The following is a 20,979-nucleotide window of genomic DNA, read 5'->3' on the forward strand; positions in this document are numbered from 1 at the left end:
ACCGCGCCCGGCCTAGGTTTTCTTTTTGTTGTTGTTTGTTTGTTTTAGGAGGTAGAGACAGGGTGTCGCTATGTTGCCTAGGCTGGCCTTGAACGCCGGGCTTCAAGCCATGCTCCTGCCTCAGCCTCCCAAAGTTCTTGGATTACAGGCGTGAGCCACTGCCACTTCTTATAGCTTAAAAACAATAATAATATATATCTCATATATGTATCATATATATCATATACCATATATATATCATACATATCTCAAATATATATATAAAAAATCCAGATGCCCTTATAAAAGAATACTAAGCTGTATGTTCAGAGACATGATCAACAGCCACATAGAGACATTCCACACTACTGAAGAACAATCACGCCGCACCCAGTCCCCTTGGAACAGAGCCTGTCAGGAAGAATGACTGGAGAGTGACCAGCAGGCAGCCGCCCCTCAGATCTCCCCTCTTTTCCTGCCCAACCCTTACCCACAGGCTAAGATGAGGCCAGAAAGGCACCCCAACCTCGGGTGCAAAATTGAAGAGGCCACGAAAGCACTCAATATAAATACCTTAATGGAATATTTTTTTTAAATCAAAATCAAAGAACCCATGAAGAACAAAATGCCAAAATTTTAAACTGCAGGAGCAGTATTGCTGATACTTTCTTGTGTCTCAAACTCCAAAATGGCTCTGCATGAACAGCACTACTGCTAATCTCGTCTTTATTTAAAATTGCGATATTTTATTCATGATTTTCTTTTACATTAATTTTTTAAAATATTATATTCGCACACCATTTGACGACTAAGCTTTTTGTCACCCCCTTCCTGGCCGTAGCTGCCTTACCCTAGGCTTCAGGTTTCAGTTCAGTTTACAGGTTTGGGATTGCAAAGTCTCCTCTGGCAACAGATTTTTATTTATTATTATTATTTTTTTTTTGCAAAGAAACCAGGGGAAGGTTTACTCCTCTGCCCGCTCTTCCTGCCAGTGAGCATCACAGCCACTGCAGTTGTTCCCTGCTACCCCCCAGGACCATTTCTGAGAAGTGCCAGTTCAGTCACAGCAGCAATGTGGCATCCTGCCCAACACAAGGCGCCAGGGAGCAGATGCAGAAGAAAAAGGAAGGAGAATAGCCACACTGTGGAACAAGCAGCCAGCGTCACAGCAAACATTAGAGAATTACGTGAATCAATGAGACGATGCTTATGTACATGGTGTACAAGTTACAAAGGCACTTGGTACAGGGTCTGCTGTACTTCACCGATTAACAGTAGTTAATAATTATAATAATCATCAGCATGGCAGCACCAAAATAGTGCCTACCTGGAAAGTATGTACAGAACTGTGAAAGCCATAAAAGTAACACAAATAATTCAAAAACCACGAATCAGACTGGCAAAAAATATGAGTAAGCTCTTGACTGCATATAAAATACTTAATCGGTACAATCAGCAGGTAGAAAAGCTCAATGCATAATTGCTTCCACAGGTCTTCCTCTAAAATATCTGTGAACAGACTGCCCAAATAATATTTCTATAATAGAAATCTAATTGTGTCACTCTTCAGCTTAAAATCCTTTGGTGGTTCCTTACTGTTTTCAAAGCAAAGTGTGAGGCTGGCACACAGCCCTTACTGGACCCGTCTCCTGCTAGCTGGCATTGGCACCTCTTACTCCAACTCCAGCCAAATCACACCGTGAACAAGGTGCTGTCCTATGTACTGTCAGAAACCATTTCCCAGCATCTGTGTGTGCTTGTAAATCTATCCTCTATGTTAGATTATGTGAAGAAAGTTGTATGAGATTGAAACTGGGAGTCAGACATTCAAGTAACAATCATATAAGGCAACACAGTAAGAACCATAACAGAGCTACGTGTTACACATTATTTTATTTTTAATGTTTTGTACAGAACTCCGAAGTTCTCCAACTAGAACAGATCTCCAAAACAAAACAAGCAAAACTCAGGTACCAAACTATTACTTAAATAGCAAAGACTCTTTCATGCTTTTTTGATACACACTCTTTTGCAAATCTACTCAAAGAAGGGGAAAAATACAGTATCTGATTGCTAACAATGCTTTATGTATACTGCCCATTTCAAAAAGAATCCAAGGGGAGTCTGGTTCTATTCAAATATGTGGCTAGGGTATCAAGGAAAATAAATCTCTCAGAAAAGAGGATGATGGGTTGTCCAGTTGGCTTCAAGTCTGCCAGGATGACCTTGAGATTTTATATTCAGCATCTAAGAAAGTTGGTAATGACATGTTCTGCTCTTTCCACATTAGCCTGTAGGTGGCAGCAAATCATCATCATTCAAATTAAAAGGTGCAGTCTGGAAAAAAAAATTAGCAATTAAAGAACACCAAGGAAGAACAGAATGGTAGGTACCAAAATCAGCAGCAAAACATCACAGTCATGCCTTGCGAAAATTATTAACCACAGCCACCATGACAGAGTGCATTCCATTTACAGACAAGTCCAAATTAAGTGTTTTAAATGCCTATGTGCAACACTTCAGTGAGGTGGGGGTCCCTGTCACCATTTACAAATCAGGGACCTGGAGCTTACAGACATTCAGCGACTTTCCCAGGTGAACACACCTAAATGTTTGGTAGAGGTCAGATTTTAAACCTAGACAGTCTGATGTAAAAACAAATGCTTCAAATCACTGATCTGAAAACAAAGACAAAAGTAGGAGGCTTACAGTAAGACCTGAAAGGGATCTAGAAGCAATAATAAGACCCTAAAAAGAGAAAGAATCTGGCAGACTAGATCAAAAGCAGTCTTCATTAATTCCAACTAAAGTTTCCCCAAACCTGGGAATCCAAATTTTGCCTTATATATTCATCTAGATATGATCCTGTTTCTTGTATGTTCAGTAATAGTACAGTATTTAATACGAAAATAGAGTCTGGCTTTTGGAAGAAAAGATCAATTTCTCATTCACAGCATGAAAGGTGGAAAATAACAACATTTAAAAGTATAGATTATTGAAAACCATAATCTGAAACTTATTCGTTCATTAATTTTAATGTTTTTTTTTCCTCAGAATCTGATGGAAAGCTGTTTTTAAAAGACAAATATGGTGGGGAAAATACGATTAATATCTACTGACATTTACTACACCAGCCACTGTGAGGGGAAGTCTACGTTATCTTATAAAAATAAAAACACCCCATAACCACCATCTGAGAGGAGTATTTTTTTCTACTAGGAAACTGCTGTCCTCTAAGGCTATATAATTTGCCCAGAGGCAGGATTAATATACAGAGGCAGGATTAATACTTGGTTCTTTCTGTGTCTCGACTCAGCTCCTTCATGAATATCTTTTCTTAGAGAAATATCAATGATCATGGCAGGACAACGAAACAGGGCCTAGTCTTTCTCCATAGAAACTTTTTTCTTTCCCGAGGAAAGAAAAAAGGAACTTGTGGGGATCCCTGGTTTGAAAGTCACAGATAACATTATCAAACCCAAATGACTGAAAATGAGTGATAATTTCTTCCATCAGGTTATTAATATTTTAGCCATTGCCTTAATTCTCTTCATCTAGCTATGCAAACAGATTGTCAGCCTGTCTTCAGTTCCACCCATGGGCTCCCTAAAGAGCTTTAGGTAGGGGAGTGACAAGTCTAGACTTGTCTTTGGAAACGTCCTTCCAGCAAGCTAGGTAGAGGGTGGCCTGCCCTGGGAAGGTTCTGGAGCCCACTGGCAGGGTGACGCATCTCACTGATTCCCAGGTGAGATTTCTAGTGTCTCCGGAATGAGGATGGAGAAGACAAGCAGAGACACATCCCATCAATCTGAAGATACTTTCTACATTTTACATCTTTGAGATGCACTGTACAATTAATCAGCCAGTCATTGTGACACAGTTATCACCAGCAAACACGCCTCAAAATTTGCAAAGTGGCTTCAAAAATGCCAGGTCCAGTTACAGACGTCTCTTACGAAAGGCTGCACCACAGACATTTTATGTGAGGAAAATAAATCAATAGAATAGACATAGATTACTCCAAGTTGAAAAGCAGTTCAAATAAGTTAAATTATAGGTGTGAAGACATTTTAGGAAATGTTCGTTTTTATTTTAGAAAATATGCACAGGAGTGTTATGATCAGTGTAAATGTCTGAATAAATCTAAAAAAGAACTTCAATAAACATAAAATTTTTGGCCAGGCGCAGTGGCTCATACCCGTAATGCCAGCACTTTGGGAGGCCAAGGTGGGAGGATCACTTGAGCCCAGGAGTTCGAGACCAGCCTAGGCAACAAAGTGAGATCCTGTATCTACAAAAACTCAAAAGTCATTAGCCGGGTATAATGGCCTGCACCTGTAGTCCCAGCTACTCAGGAGGCTGCGGCAGGAGGATCACTTGGGCCTAGGTTACAGCTGAATGCGCTGTGATCATGCCACTGCACTCCAGCCTGGGCAACAGAGCAAGAAGAGCAAGACCCTGTCTCAAAACAACCACGACAAAAATTTAAATAAAAAATTTTAGGGGGCTGGGCAGGGTGGCTCACACACTCCTGTAATCCCAGCACTTTGGGAGGCAGAGATGGGTAGATCACTTGAGTCCAGGAATTCGAGACCAGCCAGCACAACGTGGTGAAACCCCATCTCTACTAAAAACAATTTTTTAAAAAAGATTTTAAAACAATTTAAGTGATGATAAAGCAGGATTTTTTTAGTTTAACTATCAGCATATTTTATACTTAATGAAACAAAATAATAGTAACATCTTACAATCTGTGGTGTCTTAGATTTAATGAAATACAACACTTCAAGACTTCAGAGTCTTTGTGAATAACATGCAGAAGACAAAGTGGAAATGTGTGTGTGTGAGTGTGGTCAGAGCAGGGAAACGCAGGGCAGAGTGACCAAGAACAGCAAAGAGCTTAGTCCTGAACACGTCTCTAGTTCTAGACTATAAAGTCCTGATGTCACTTTCTTATCTTTCCATCTCAGAACGCACAGTGCCTAGAACAGAGCCAATGCTAATATTGCATCTGAACTGAATTATTCATTAAAGATTTAATTAGAGTAACTCTCTCTTTACTTTCCCATGCATAACCACCTCTTTGCCACAACTTCCACAAATTTCAACTGGGGAAAGCAGCAAAAGCGTTTTCACTAAAAATGTAGAACCTACACATAAGCCATAAATAAGAGTTTGAGGAGCACCTCTCTCTGCTTGGGTGCAGCCCCAACTCCCCTTTTGGAGCACCCACTTAAATGGTTCTCTTCCCTCTAGTTCTTCATCTTTGACTTTTATTCCAATTATGACCAAGTGCTTCAAGACTTTCTATGATTATTGATTAGAAGTTTTTTGGCCACGTCATACAATTTTAGATCTGAAAGAATTCTGAATCGTTTAAGTCAGCAGTCCCCAATGTTTTTTGCACCAGGGGCTGGCTTCATGGAAGACAATTTTTCCACGGGGGTTGCAGGTGGATGGTTTTGGGAGGAAACCGTTCCACCTCAGATCATCAGGCATTAGATTCTCATAAGGAGTGTGCAACCTAGATCCCTTGCATGTGCGGTTCACAATAGGGTTCACGTTCCTATGAGAATCTAATGCCACCACTGATCTGACAGGAGGCAGAGCCCAGGCGGTAATGCTCACTCGCCTGTCACTCACCGGTTCCTAATAGGCCACAGATAGGTACCAGTCCACCAACTGGGGGTTGGGGACCCCTGGTTTAAGTCAAATGCTTCATTATATAAAGATGAGAAGACTGAGAACAGATTTTTAAAAGAATACAAAAAGACAAGATGAGCTTTGAAATTAGATGGTGTTGTGAGTTGAACTCTGCTGCCTTTAAAGATGTCTTCAACTTCCTAACCCGTGACAACAATGAATGTGTCTTCATTTGGAAACAGGATCTCTGGAGATGTAATCAAGTTAAGATGAGGTCACACTGGATTAGTGAACTCTAATCCAATGGTTCATGTCCTTATAAGAAGGAAATTTGAACACAGAGACTCAGGGAAAAGATTATGTGAAGATACACAGCACAAAGCACAGAGAACACAGAGATTGTGGTGACATCACAACAGAACCAGGAACACCAAGGTGTGCAAGCAACCACCAGAAGTGAGGAGGCAGCAAGAAGGATTCATTGCCCTGCACGTTTCAGAGGTAGCAAGACCCTGCCAACACCTTCATTTCAGACTTCTAACCTCCAGAACTGGGTGATAAGCCTCCCAGAATGGCTACCGCAGCCCCCAGGAGAATAATTCCGATGGAAAGGGGCATACACACTGATTCAGCCATTTACTAGTTGGTTGATCTTCTTTAATCACATTTATCTTCAAACAGCCCCAAGCCCCTTACCTGCAAACAATGGGTGCACATAAGGATTTGCTGTTTCTCCCAGATTCCAAGCCCTACAACTTGACCTGGGAACTACTTCTCTCTCCTCTCGTCTTCCCTGAGTCTTGGCTCTCAGGTCTTACTTCCTCACTGCCCATTACTCCTCAACCCCCTGCAGCCCTGTTGCTGCCCCTTCCACCTACCTTCCACTAAGGACAGTTCTGGGTCACTACCCTCATCTGGCCACACCAAAGCCATCTGACACTGAAGTTCAGTCTGAAATCTCCATTCCTCTCCTCCCTCCTGCTTTTTCTCTTCCTACCTCTCTGAGATGTTGTGGCTCCATCTCACTCTCTGGACATCCACTTCGCTCCCTGCCTCCAATCCTGCCATCCTGCCCTCCTGCCTAGTTTGGGCTGTCACTATATGTTGCTTAGATTCCTGCCCCTAAGCTCCTTGCCAGTCTCTGACATCTGCAAATATTCCTCAACCCACCCCAACAAAGAGCTTTCTAGAGTGCATATGTAGGCCAGGCGCAGTGGCTCATGCCTGTCATCCCAGCACTTTGGGAGACCCAGGCAGGTGGATCATAAGGTCAAGAGATCAAGACCATCCTGGCCAACAAGGTGAAACCCTGTCTCTGTCTCTACTAAAAATACAAAGATTAGCTGGGCATGGTGGCGCGCACCTGTAGTCCCATTACTCGTGAGGCTGAGGCACAAGAATCTCTTTAACTTGGGAGGTAGAAGTTGCAGTGAGCTGAGATCGCACCACTGCACTCCAGCCTGGTGATATACACACATACACACACACACACACACACACATATATATACACACACATATATCTATAATTTGGCAAGGCGTGGTGGCTCACGCCTATAATCCCTGCACTTTGGGAGGCCAAGGCAGGTGGATCACTTGAGGCCAGGAGTTCGAGACCAGCCTGGCCAACATGGTGAAACCCTGACTCTACTAAAAAATACAAAAACTGGCCAGGTGTGGTGGCACATGTTTGTAATCCCATCTACTAGGGAGGCTGAGGCACAAGAATCACTTGAACCCGGGAGGTAGAGGCTGCAGTGAGCCAAGATCACACCATTGCACTCCAGCCTGGGCAATAGAGCGAGAGTGAGAAAGACAGAAAGACAGAAATACAGAAAGAAAGACTGAAAGAAAGAAAGCTATTAACTCAAAAACAAAAATGTTTAAATGTACCTCCCATACTTTTTAGCCCATTCAATTTTTTATTATGTTAGAATATACAACAAAAATGTATCATCTTTAACCGTTTTTAAGCGTGTGATTCAGTGACGTCAATTATACTCACAATGTTGTACAACCATCTCTGCTATCTCTAAAACACACTCTTTTTTGTGTGTCTTTGCACATATTATTTTCTCTGCCTGAAATCCCATCCCTATTTCCAGTTCCCATTCGCTTCAATAAGTCAAAAGTGTCTCCTACTCTTGGGGGATCTCCCCTGGACCCTGTGACCATGGCTGAAAAACAGTCCTTGGCTCTGGGAATAAGAACCTACGGTCCAGTCTATTGTATAGAACACAGACTGCAGCTGGGCAATACTTGGCCTTCATGCTCCAATCCTGTGTCTTTAGTCCTAGCAGGGTCTCCGATGCACAGTGTCTAGCGCACAGCAGATGCTTGTCAACACTGTGAATAAATGCATTATAGGAAGATATACAGTCAAGTTAGAGGGAAAGATAAGAACTCAGTCTCCCTTCATTCTCTCTCCTTTTATCTCGAGCTTTTTATTGTATAGATTGCATTCTCACTTCACTGTTTTTACCTAGAAAGGTTTTTCTATTTAAAGCAGATGTGAAATGTCACTTTCCTAAAGAAATTACTTCCATACATAATCTGTCCAAAGATTGTCACTTTGGGGAGCAGGTCACCTACCTTCACATTACAGGAAAAGAGTGTGCAGGCAAATGCACCATGGTTATATAGGTGGGACACAAATGATATCACAGAAAGAATATGTCAGCTGCCCCCGAAAAAATTCAACTAGGAGGGAAAAAGACGCCAAAATGGAGTCTAAGGTATCTGCTATTTAGCCTGAATGTTAACACTGCCTACCCAAGAAAGAATCTGTTAACATATACTTGAGCCCTGGAAGCGTCTCTGGAAAATAAAGCTGCACGCCTTTCCTACCAAGTCTTCAAAGCAGCACCAATAACTTAAGACCAGAGTCGCGATAAGAAACTTCAGTCTCTATGACTGTTTCATTTAAGCACAAACAAGAGGAAATACGCATCCCCCCTTTTTAAACCTAGAGGCATAAAAAGAGATTTAAACATATAGTTCAAAGTATCTTTAGCGGTAACACCCAAAAACATCACAAGATGTTTCTTCCCCATGAAAGTCTGTGCCTGGGGTTCCCATTCTCTGTGCCTTGTTGTTTCTGGATGTAATAAAATCCCAGAAGTGGGAGGAATATTTGCAAGTCCCCACACCACAGAGCTTGTCTTCAGGAGACCCAAAAGACTAAGCATCCAGTTAAGGCAGCGCTTCTCAGCCACGGCACCACGGGCGTCATGGGCATCTTCCTGTGTAGCATCTCAGGCCCACTCACTAGATGTCAGTAGCAGCCCCACACGCACACCCAGTTGTAACAACCAAAAGAGTATCTACAAACATGGTCAAATGCCCACAGTGGGGCAAAACTGTGGTTGAGAACCACTGACTTAAGGCAAGGGAGCATCTAAGAGGACACAACAGCCAGTACCTGCTGTCTGCCACTGAGTGCCTTCAGAAGAGAGGGATGCAGCGGCTTAGGCCGTGACAACTTAAGATTCTCAAGGCTGGAATTTTCCCATGAGTGCCCACGATGAGAACAGTAAAACCTTAGGGGAAAAATGAGTTGGGTAATTGTAGTCAAGGCAGCCGGGAAGAAAAAGGCTGAGAAAACTTGATCCACTCCATTTAAGGGAAGACCCAAGCTCCTCACAAGCATAAGGGGACAATATCTGGGTTATTTTTTATTTTTTATTTTTTGTTTTATAAGATGGAGTCTCACTCTGTCGCCCAGGCTGGAGGGCAGTGGCGCAATCTTGGCTCACTGCAATCTCCGCCTCCCGGGTTCAAGCAATTCCGCTGCCTCACCCTCCCGAGTAGCTGGGACTACAGGTGCCCGCCACCATGCCCGACTAATTTTTTGTATTTTAGTAGAGACAGGGTTCACCATGTTGGCCAGGATGGTCTCGATCTCCTGACCTCGTGATCCACCCGCCTCAGCCTCCCAAAGTGCTGGGATTACAGGCGTGAGCCACTGCGCCCGGCCAATGTCTGGGTTAAGAGGAAAGGAAACAGAGCAGGAGGGGAGGGGCTGCCCTAAGACAAAAAGGGAAAGGAGCGCTTAGGAGCCACATCAGATGCAAAGTGCTCCTGGGACTCAGCTCTCAAAGCAGGACCCTGAACAGTGGTCAATGTCCCCACAGAAGACAGAAGGTCACCTCCCAAAAGCGTTACTTCACAGAAAGAGTGGACAAAGAAGAAACAATCATCAAGGTAAAACACATTAGTATTTTCAAACGCTTTACTTGTTCCTTCCAGGTATTTCTAAATGGACCCTTAAATCTCTTTCTTTTTTAAAAAAAAAATAAAAAGGAAAAAATCTTCAGTCAATTACTTCAGAGCTATCGCCTCTTCCCACTGCTCTGCTCCCCTGCCCCAAAATTAAGTATAAAACTAGTAACTGGGACATTCCAGAAAAGAGTGACAAAGGTCAGTCATGGAGAAATTACAGAATCCCCAGAGAGGAAGTCTCTTCCATCCTTAAATTTCCTCTCTAGGAATAAGGAAATTCTACATCTCTTCAATTTGGCTCCAGTTTTTATTTTGTAAACCATAGCCATGTTTGCTATTTAAGACCTATGCAACCATAAAAAACTTTTAAGAAGTGGTAACCACTTTTCTAAATAGAAGTGAGAATAACACAGAGTGAAAATCAAAAAGGGTAAAACAGAATAAAAAGAAGAACTATGAGCTAAGGAATTTCAGTTTGATTTTTCAGTCTTTCTAGAGTTTCAAATATGATCGCATTAAACTAAAATGTCAGATTTTTCCATTCCTCATATTTCCTTAAGTCGCTAGAAATAACCAAAGGTGCCATAAGCCAAGGCTGCATCTTCCTGTACATTAGAAAATTCTCCCCAGTAATACCATTACTGGGTGTATACCCAAAGGAATATAAACCATTCTATCACAAAGACACATGTATGCGTTAGTTCACAGCAGCACTATTCACAATAGCAAAGCACAGAATCAACCTAAATGCCCATCAATTATAGACTGGATAAAGAAAATGTGGTACATATATGCCATGGAATACTATGCAGCCATAAAAAAGAACAAGATCCTATCCTTTGCAAGAACATGGATGGAGCTGGAGGCTGTTATCCTTAGCAAACTAACACAGGAATTAGAAAACCAAACAGGGCACCTTCTCACTTATAAGTGGGGGCAAAATGATGAGAACATATGGACACAAAGAGGGGAACAAATGACACTGGGGCCTACCAGAGGGTGGAGGGTGGGAGGAGGAAGAGGAGCAAAAAAAAAGAAAAATCACTACTGTGTATCAGGCTTAGTATCTGGATGATGAAACAATCTGTCCATCAAACCCCTATGACACATGTTTACCTATATAAGAAGCCTGTACATGCACTCCTGAATCTAAAATAAAAGAGTTTTTTGTTTGTTTGTTTGTGTTTTGAGATGGAGTCTCATTCTGTTGCCCAGGCTGGAGTACAGTGGTGTGATCTTAGCTCTCTGCAAGTAGCTGGGACCACAGATGTGTGCCACCATGACTGGCTAATTCTTTTATTTTTGGTACAGATGAAGTTTCACCATGATGCCCAGGCTGGTCACAAACTCCTGAGCTCAAGTGATCTGCCCGCCTCGGCCTCCCAAAATGCTGGGATTACAGGCATGAGCCACTGCACCCAGCCAAAAGTTTTTTTTTTAAAAAGAAAATTCTGGCCCAGCCTGGTGGCTCACGCCTGTAATCCCAGCACTTTGGGAGGCCGAGGCGGGCAGATCACGAGGTCAGGAGTTCAAGACCAGCCTCGCCAATATGGTGAAACCCCATCTCTACTAAAAATACAAAGATTAGCAGGCGTGGTGACGTGCGCCTATAGTCCCAGCTATTTGGGAGTCTGAGGCAGAAGAATCGCTTGAACCCAGGAAGCAGAGGTTGCAGTGAGCCAAGGCTGCGCCACTGCACTTCAGCCTGGGCGACAGAGCAAGATTCCGTCTCAAAAAAAAAAAAATTCTTAAGAGGAAGCTAGATGCTATGTAAATAACCTTTGGGATATTATCCTTATGGGTGTTGACAGAATAGAAGAGATAATGCAACAAAAGATCCCAGCTGTGAGACCCTGGTCCTGATAATGTTCAGCCCAAAGATGGAATAGAATGTTGAGATCCCAGTGGCGTATAAAGTGTTAACAAATTACTCCCACAGTAAAACACTTGACCAAAGGAGAATTTAAGCCTTAAATGGTTAATCTGTTCTATAATATCCGTTACTAGAGAGGCTGAGACATTGCGGTCTAAAAAAACAAAACAAAAAAACCAAACCACTAGCTTAAGAATTAAGAGATGAGTGCTAGTCGTATCTTAGCCTAACTAAACTTTGTGATTTGAGAACATCACATACGCCTCTCAGCCTCAATCTTCACATCCAGTAAAATGAACTGGAGTGTGAACTACTCCTCACCAGTATCATTCATTCATTCATTCATTCATGCATTCCACAAACAGTTTTTGAGCCATAATGTCAAGTACTATCCTTGGTGCTTGGGGAAACAGCAGTGAACAAAAAAGATGAACAGAGCTTCTGTTCCAGATTCTGAAACTATTATAAATTGGTGTTTTCACACTATGGGTTGTAAAATCCAGTAGCAGAACCAGATGAGCACTTTAAAAAGAAGAAATGGCATACAATAATATAAAATGTCAGAGTACATCACACATAGTAAAGAGAAGTTCTGGTTCATAACATTTTGCTTCAGTTATTGATAGATTCTTATATTTATGAGGATTGCGGGTAAGGAGGTATAAGGCATTTCTGAATATGGGTTGGTTGCGTCAAAGGAGTTTAAAACTCCCTAATAAAAGGCCTCATTTTGTTCCAGCCACTGTCCTCATCCTAATCTCCACTTTAATGACTTCTTAGGAACATCCTGCCGATAGATAAAATCTCATTACTTTCCCATTTGCCCCATGATGGCATTCTGGATAAATACCAGAGAACACAGTCTTTTCAGATCAGTATTCCCAACCTCTCTGAGTAGCATCCTTCTTTATATCAGTCCTTCTTGTCTGTATTACTTGTCTGCCGATTAAGAAAATACACAGTGGCCAAAAACCACAAGAACTTTTAATGGGTTCACAATGTATTGATCCTAAGAGCTTCTACATAGAAATACAAAGACTGCAAACACACGGAGGACACATTATTCATTCCATCGACCAACCATGTTTGATGTTCAGACAGGTGTGCAGGCTTCTTATGCCTTGAGGGGTCATGGGCACACAGAAGAGTCATCCCTCTTCCAGGCCCCCACTTTTATTTGGACATTTTAGAATCACTGTGTTCTTACAGATGACTGCTGAGGGTGGTTTCTGCTTGTTTTAATGCTTGTTCACCCTCTTTTCTTTCAATTAATGCAAACTACTAAACCTAGCTACATGAGTTTGTTTTTCATTATTGTTATTCATTTGCTTAATAACTTTTTAAATCTCACAACCCCATGCTCCTTCGAACAGCTAACAGGAACTGCAAAGAATTTGCAGTTAATCCTTCAGAATTTGCCTAGAGGCACACCCAACCCTACAACTGCCCTGGTTTTGACAGAAAACCTCCCAACGCAGTCATGACTGTAACTTGGAAAATGGCAGGAGGTGAAACAAAGAGACAAGAAGGGTAGAAGGGAACTAAAAGAAGCAAGCAGTGTCAACCTTCCCGGGAATCTGGCTGCTTGCACACTGATCAAGGTCCACCTGAAGTCATAAAACCACAGCCCCAGCTTCTCAAAGGTTTCCTCCCTTCCCCGCAAGTCACTTGGGTTTTGGTCCATTATTGAGCTCTCACTTCCCCATTCTGTGTGGCCCCCTATTAACTTATACATAAGATTTATAAATTAGAAGGGGGCTGGGCAAAGGGGGAGCCCAGGCCCCTTTATTACAGAGGTCTGAGGGGGGCCACTTGGGCAAGCCAAGTTCAGCACTGGAGAAAGCTTCCTGGCAATCAGAATCCCCCAGCAGACATCAAGCTGCTGCCTCCTGCCCCCAACTTCTCCAGACCAGCTCTACCCCTTCTTTGTCATAGTCCACATTTTCCCGTTCCTGGAAATCCCAGCCACTTTTGGGGAAAGATGGCTACCAGTTGCAACCAAGAGAGGAATGTTGCTTCACACAGTCCCTACCGTCAGCAAATACACAAACCTAAAATACTTAAAACTAAGTTTCATGCTGTCACCTTTACCATGTTTTTTTCTAAGTTACCCATTTTTTCAGCTTAAAACGAACAAAATGTGACCTGTTCTTCATTAATAAGGAAAAAATTAACTTCTTCTGGAAAAACCTGATTATTTGGCAAATTACAGAGAAGGTCATTTAACCAGTTCCCAGCATTGGCTATGATACGAGGGACCCGGCCGGGAGGATGGCTAAGCTGCCTCCGGCTTTTTGCTGCCTTGTGCCGACAAAGGCAGAGCCTCCCTGATGGTGCTGCTGGCCTTCAAGGCAATCTCATACCGGCAGGTAGGAACGAATAACTGCTTCTAAAGGTACGGCAATTTCAAGTTTTTCTTTGAAAAAAAAAAAAAATCTTGCCTAGCAATTTCTATAAGTTGCTCTCAATATTCCATAACAAAACCCAGGACAGTCATCAGCAAGACCTTGAACCGAGTCAGTGCTTAACCATCATTTAACTGAAGAGAAAAATTAAGAAAGTTGTCGTAAATTACCTAAGCAACTAGAAACCAAGGACCCCAGATTCCTCCTTTTTTGTTATTTACCAGCTCAACAAACTCAAAGTGAGCTTGGAATATCTATAAATGGAGAGGTCTACTGATCGTACAAATAGTACTAACTTTAAAATCTAACTTCTAAGTATAAACATATTCTAAATACTTAATGAGATTTAATATTTGAATCTAGAATAGCTTATTAGCTAGTTACAATCCAGCACCACCCTGGTACATCTTTACGCTAATAATTTTAAAGCCAGGCAAACCCCAAGTTATGTCTAGGTTTTATTCCAAGCAAACTTAGCTTTTCAAAATTAGTAGTTACCAAATTTCTGAAGAGTAGGTGATCCGGGTGGAGATGAATTTCCACTAGGAGACAAGTAGAGATAGCTTTTGTTGACTCCTGCTTCAAAATCAAACGGGGACTGGTAGTCCTCACCTAAGTCCATCTCTCTACAATCCATTCCAGACAAACGCAGAACGCATTGCTTTCTAATCGCCTGATATCATCCTTCAGTTGAGTGCTGCTTTGGCCATATTCCCTTTGTAGGGTGCAACTTCACTGAAGAAATCAACCCCAGGAGTTAGAGGCCCTGGCTTCCGGGCCCCGGCGCCAGCATTTCCTTCTGGGAGCCTTCACACCCCTCCTGACAAGCAGACCTATTTAATAAATGATTTATCCTGAGCAACCTTAGGAGGGGCTCTGTTCACCACCTGGTGTTAATTTTGATCAACAATGAAAAACCTGGGCAGGGAGCGAGCTTTCCTCAGTCAACAAAGAAGGGCAGGGTTCTGCAATATGGCCCAGATGTACAAACAGTTCAGGCAAACATTGGACACGGGCTGACTTACAACAAGAAACTACAATTTATTTAAAAAAAAAAAAAATCAGCTGACCATGACTACACCAGGGCAGACTTAATCTTCTAGGACAAGGAGGGATTACCAGTCAGTAATCTCCCACAAATGCCATCTGGGTGATACTTTTTTTCCACCCTGGATTACAGTAAAATTCTGAAAGCCAAGCTTCCTGGTTTAGCAATCAGCTTTCTAAGCACAACTTGGTACAAAAATAAAGCTGTATTTCCATGATTACTTTATCTAACATGGAGTCTGGCTGAGTGTCACGAAAACTTCAGACTGACTTTTCTTTTCTCTCTTTTCTTTTTTTTTTTTTTTTTAAAGAAAGCTGGTGCTTCAGTTACATGCACTGAAAGGAGAAGAATCCATTTTGAATGGAAAGCTCCCGGGTATTCCCACACCTTCTTTGTTTGTCTAAGGCCATGGCTCTGCAGAGCTGCAATAAACCTGCGTGCCCACCCTGTAGAAGGCCTGGGCCACAGCTAGCTTGTAAAACAAAACTAAGTCACCAAACTTATTTCCTTTAACACAGTCTCTTAGCAGAACCTTTCTATGCTGACTATGGCCTTGGCTCAAGCAACAGCAACTGCAGCTCCTGCTGGTTCTACTAAGGAGGTAAAAATAAAGGTGACTTGCCTGCAGGTGGGCAATGGTCTGTTACTGCATAACAAAAAAAAAAAAAAGCGGTGTTCTAATCTAATCTAAAAGGCGGTTTTCAAATCTAAAAAAAGAGCTCAGATACACTCTCCTCAGATTGGAAGCAAGTATGAAACCTAATATATTTTAAGCATTAAAAATATCAATATGTGTTTAGTGTATAAAATGCACCAAGATGGTCTGTATTCATCTTGTGATTTTTTTTTTTTTTTTTTACATACAGAATATATGCTGGATGATTTCTTTATTTGTTATTTTTGTTAGTCGCATGTTGTACTCCATTTATGGTAGATCTTTTTTTGTTTTGTTTTCGATACAGAGTTTCACTCGTGCCCAGCCTGGAGTGCAATGGCACAATCTTGGCTCACTGCAACCTCCACCTTCTGGGTTCAAGCGAGTCTCCTGCCTCAGCCTCCCAAGTAGCTGGGATTACAGGTACCCACCACCCACCACGACTGGCTAATTTTTGTATTTTTAGTAGAGATGGGGTTTCGCCACATTGGCCAGGCTGGTCTCAAACTCCTGACCTCAGGTTATTTGCCCGCCTCGGCCTCCCAAAGTTCTGGGATTACAGGTGTGAGCCACCGCGTCTGGCCTATGGTAAGTCTTTATTTTTTTTAAGTTTATTTTTAACAACAAAAGAATCTGTATTTTTCTCCTAAAAGGTACCAAAATTTGGGCAACTATAAATGTTTCATTCTATACTTAAAAATAAAATAAATAGTTTCTTTTTCATCATTATTTGAAAGAATGGATTGTCTGGCTTCTTGAAATCCATGGCCTCTTACTGGGACAGGAAAGGCATTGGAGCTATGTCCCCATACTAGAAAGAGCATGGTTCATGAGGTCCCTGGCCCTCTCCATAATTCTGCATTTGGTCACCAAATACTGGTAGAAAAAGCATTTCTCCATTACTTTACTTGTTCTACCACCTAGAGCCAAAGGCATTCAAAGGTGATTAATAGTCACACGGATAGAATGCAAGTCACAGTCACCTCCATTCTTCTCACCATCTCTCAAGCCCATGTCCTTGACCTTTGGTATTTACATCCATGCGACACGCTCTACCTGAAATGTCACCTTTTTCCAGCCTGTCGAAGTTATTCATCCTTCAACACTGAGGCAGAAATGCTACCTCTTCTTAGAAGCCCCCCAGTCTCTGGCCCCCTCTTCTCCCAGCAGCAGCACATGGCATGTGAAGAGCCCCCTCCCACGCATCTGTGCCTCTCCAGGGCCTCTCCAGGGTGCTCTACCGGATACCTGCCCTGAAGGTTTGGCTCCTAATCAATGTAGAATTAAAAAAACAAATGATGGCTCATGTAGACATTACATGCCTTATTAATAAATGTGAATATTTCAAATTTAAGTAATTGTCTAAAATTTTTATTTTACCTGCTTAGATACAATCTTAGGACTTTTATGCAACACCCTGGCTCTTTGAACCAGCTTTTGTTCTCATTATCTCCCGTCAGATCCCAGTCAAGACATTCTAGCCTATAAGAAAAGTGAAATCTAGAGGTGGGAAAAGCATGGGATGGGTTAATGGAATGGCAAAAACTCAGTTGACTCAACAGTCAAATACAAAGTAGAAGGGAACTGAAGGAAATACAACATGGAAATGTAGCTTGGGGGCAGACCATTAAAGACTTTGACAAATTTTATACTTAATATACTGTTCAAAAAAAACAACTGAGGATTTATGAGTTATACGGAGACTATTAAGTTTTATAAACATGACTCTGGAAATGGTGTAAGGATGCACTGCAGGCAGAAAGAGGCTAGAAGAGAGCAGACTCAGAAAGAGGCTACGGGTACAATCCCAGCAAGGGGGAGAAAGCCTTGTGATACGGTTTTGGCTCTGTGTCCCCACCCAAATCTCACCTTAAATTGTAATAACCCCCACAGGTCAAGGGCGGGATCAGGTGGAGTTAATTGAATCATGGGGGCGGTTCCTCCACACTATTCTCCTGACAGTGAAAGAGATAGTTCTCTGATGGTTTTATTAGGAGATCTTTATAAGGAGAACATATGGTTTTATAAGGAGCTTCTCCCCCTTTGCTGGGCACTCATTCTCCCGCTGCCCTGTGAAGAGGTGCCTTCTGCCATGACTGTAAATCTCCTGAAGCCTCCCCAGCCATTTAGAACTGTGAGTCAATTAAATCCTTTTCCTGTACAAATTACTCAGTCTCAGGTATTTCCCCATAGCAGTGTGAGAATGGACTAATACACCTTGGTATCAGGGCAACTCTTTTTATTTCCTGCTCTGGACTAGTTGGCCTGGGGAAGAACCAGGTAAGATTTGGTCCTGTCCTTATGCACAAGACTGAACTCACTGGCTTTCCTCCCGATGTTCTTACCTCTAGATTAGGCATCCTGAGTCTCCTAGGCCTGACTTTGAAGGAATCACATCAAGCACTCTCACTCCATATGGAGAAAGCACCGAGAGCTCTCTACCAACCGGTACCAAAGGCCTTCCAACCTTTCCCTCATCCACCCCCTACTCGAGACCCACATGCAGGGTGAGACCCACTGTATTGTTACTATGTTTTTCCTTCTGGGGGGGACCAGGCCCCATAGCAGTGTGGTAGACATCTGCTGTCTTGTCATTTTGCCCCTCTTTCCCTAGAGGAATTTCACCTCACCTGCTCCCTGGGGTTCTCGGTGGGGAGAGAGTCCATAGTTCCCACCTGTTCCCTGGCCCTAGGCAAGGGCCTGTGCTTCAGATCTGGTCCACACAGACACCCCATCCCCTTGTTCACAGGGACTGGCCTAAGGATAGATATCTGACCCAGACAGCGTCAATCAGTGGCCTTCCCTGACGTTTACTCTGTGAGTAATGGAAGAAAGTGACTCTCTGTAACCTGAGCTGTTGGGTGCCAGTTTGGAGGGGCTGGCAGCTCCTTCCCTCCCCAGGCCAACAGGCAAGAGACTCAGGGCTCAGACTGGGAAAGGACAGGAGGAGAAACAGACAGGGAAGGGATGGGGCAGCAGCATCTAAGCCCCTGCCTCCAGCTACCCTGGGCTTCCCAGTTATTAAATAAACACAATTTATTCTGCTCCACTTGCGGTTGCAGTTGGATTTCATCATTTCAATAGAAAGAGTCCTAACATACCTACTTTCTGACCATATTTCCCACTATTACTCAACCATGTTTTAGCCAAACCTGACTTTCCTGTTTGTTGAACACATCCTAAACTTAGCCTAGACAATTTTCTCAAACTAGAGTTTCCCCTTTTCCTGTAAGTTCCTACCCATTTAGCAAGCTCTACTTATTAAGTCACATATGAATGATATACATGCAAGGGACGTTCATTTTAGATGCTACCGGAAATGGAAACAAGCAATACAAATGCCTACTAAAAATGGGTGATTTAAATGGTAAAAAGAACATTCATGTAACAGAAAAATATGGAAACACTGACATAATTATATAAAAATATATGTTTTATATGGAAAGATATTCTCGATACAGTTAGCAAACAAATCAGGTTTGAAAGCAGGTTGTATGGTATGCTCCATGTTTGTGTAATAATTTATGAGAGAGAAACCAACAAACCAAAAGAAAGAAAATGGGCAGAAGGAGAAATCCATTCCATGATCCCAGAAAAGTGCTCACGCGCTGCAGCGCCAGCAGAGGGAGCCCAAGGGCAGTTCAGAAGTCAACTCGGTGCAGCCAGTAAAGAGCGTACTGCAGGGTAATAACCGGAGGCGACTCACGTCATTGCAAATGGAAACGGTAGGTACAAATCACTATAAAGAAAATTAAGTTTTTGTCTGCCTGTTAACTCAGCACTCAAATATGTCAGTGTAAATTCTCCACAAACTTGAAAGACATATAAAGGGCAGTCTGATTTAAAAGCTATGAAACACAATATTCACTTGGAGGGCACGTCAAAGGGAGACAATGTAGCTGTCCACCAGGAGAGGCAGGCTGCGGATACTCGGAGAATGCAGACCTGTCATGGTGACACAGCAGCTGGCTCGAAGGGGCTCCAACTAGTCAAATATGGGACAATTGAGCCACCAAAAAAATTAGGGACAGTCACGGATTATAAACCACTGAAAAAAACAGGACTCCAAGAGTCCATGAAAGTAATAAATAGAAGGAACAACTACATAAGAATGCCACCCTGACCATCCCTGTAAAGATTCAAACAAAAATCATCGCTGGATGCTAAAGCTAGGGAGAAATTTTGAGGAAGATAATGACATTTAAATGATGTTTAAAGTGCCTCTCCACAGATTAACTAGCTGCCAGAAGGAAAAACATAGTAACAATATAGTGGAGATGACTCCTTGGCCTTTTGGCTAAGATCAAGTGTAGAAACAGTACAATGGAGAAAAGCCCCACCCTGACTGAAGCATAGAGATGGTCATCCCCCAGTGAGAGGCAAATGGACCACTCTGAATACCTACATAGTGTTCAGGCTTGGAATGCAGAACCTGAATCTAATCATGAGGAGACATCAGACAAATCCAAAACAAGGAAGGTTCTAGTTTTTGTTGGAGTTTGTTGTTGTTGGAGTTTGTTGTTGTTGTTGTTGTTCGTTTTGTTTTTTGAGACAGACTCTCGCTCTGTTGCCAGGCTGGAGTGCAGTGGCACGATCTCGGCTCACTACAACCTCCATCTCCCCATTTCAAGCGATTCTCCTACCTCAGCCTCCTGAGTAGCTGGGACTACAGGCACACACCACCACACCTAGCTAATTTTTGTATTTTTAGTAGAGATGGAGTTTCACCAGATTGGCCAGTATGGTCTGGATCTTCTGACCTTCGTGATCCGCCCGCTTCAGCCTCCCAAAGTGCTGGGATTACACGTGTGAGCCACTGAGCACTGCCAGAAGGTTCTAGTTTTTAAAAGAGGAGGGGCTGCATTCTTCAAAAATATCAATGTCAGAAAGAATAAAGGCTATGAAAATCCACATTAAAGGAGACTGACATTACTAGGTCCATTGAAAAAACTGGAATATGACCTCAGATTAGATAAAAGTCTTGTATCAATTTCAAATTTACTGGCCGGGCTTGGTGGCTCATACCTGTAATCCCGGCACTTTGGGAGGCCAAGGCAGGCGGATCACCTGAGGTCAAGAGTTGGAGACCAGCCTGGCCAATATGGTGAAACCCCATCTCTACTAAAAATACAAAAATTAACTGGTTGTGGTGGCAT

The 20,979-nt window shown here is 42.5% G+C and overlaps 1 protein-coding gene across 7 annotated transcripts in view; it reads right to left on the reverse strand.

Moving 5' to 3' along the window:
* TPD52 (tumor protein D52) overlaps positions 1 to 20,979 on the reverse strand; it is a 135,846-nt gene that overhangs the window by 30,381 nt on the left and 84,486 nt on the right. For 4 of the 7 annotated variants that reach the window (XM_025393405.1, XM_025393403.1, XM_025393404.1 and 1 more), the window contains exon 1: positions 14,619 to 15,133. The exons of the other annotated variants lie outside the window; for them this stretch is intronic. In XM_025393405.1, coding sequence (XP_025249190.1) covers positions 14,619 to 14,757 — 139 coding nt within the window. In that variant the 5' untranslated portion in view covers positions 14,758 to 15,133. Of the gene's footprint in view, positions 1 to 14,618; positions 15,134 to 20,979 lie in introns of those variants that run through there. 7 annotated transcript variants of the gene reach the window in all.

This window comes from Theropithecus gelada, chromosome 8 (assembly GCF_003255815.1).
Source record: "Theropithecus gelada isolate Dixy chromosome 8, Tgel_1.0, whole genome shotgun sequence".
Lineage (NCBI taxonomy): Eukaryota > Metazoa > Chordata > Mammalia > Primates > Cercopithecidae > Theropithecus > Theropithecus gelada.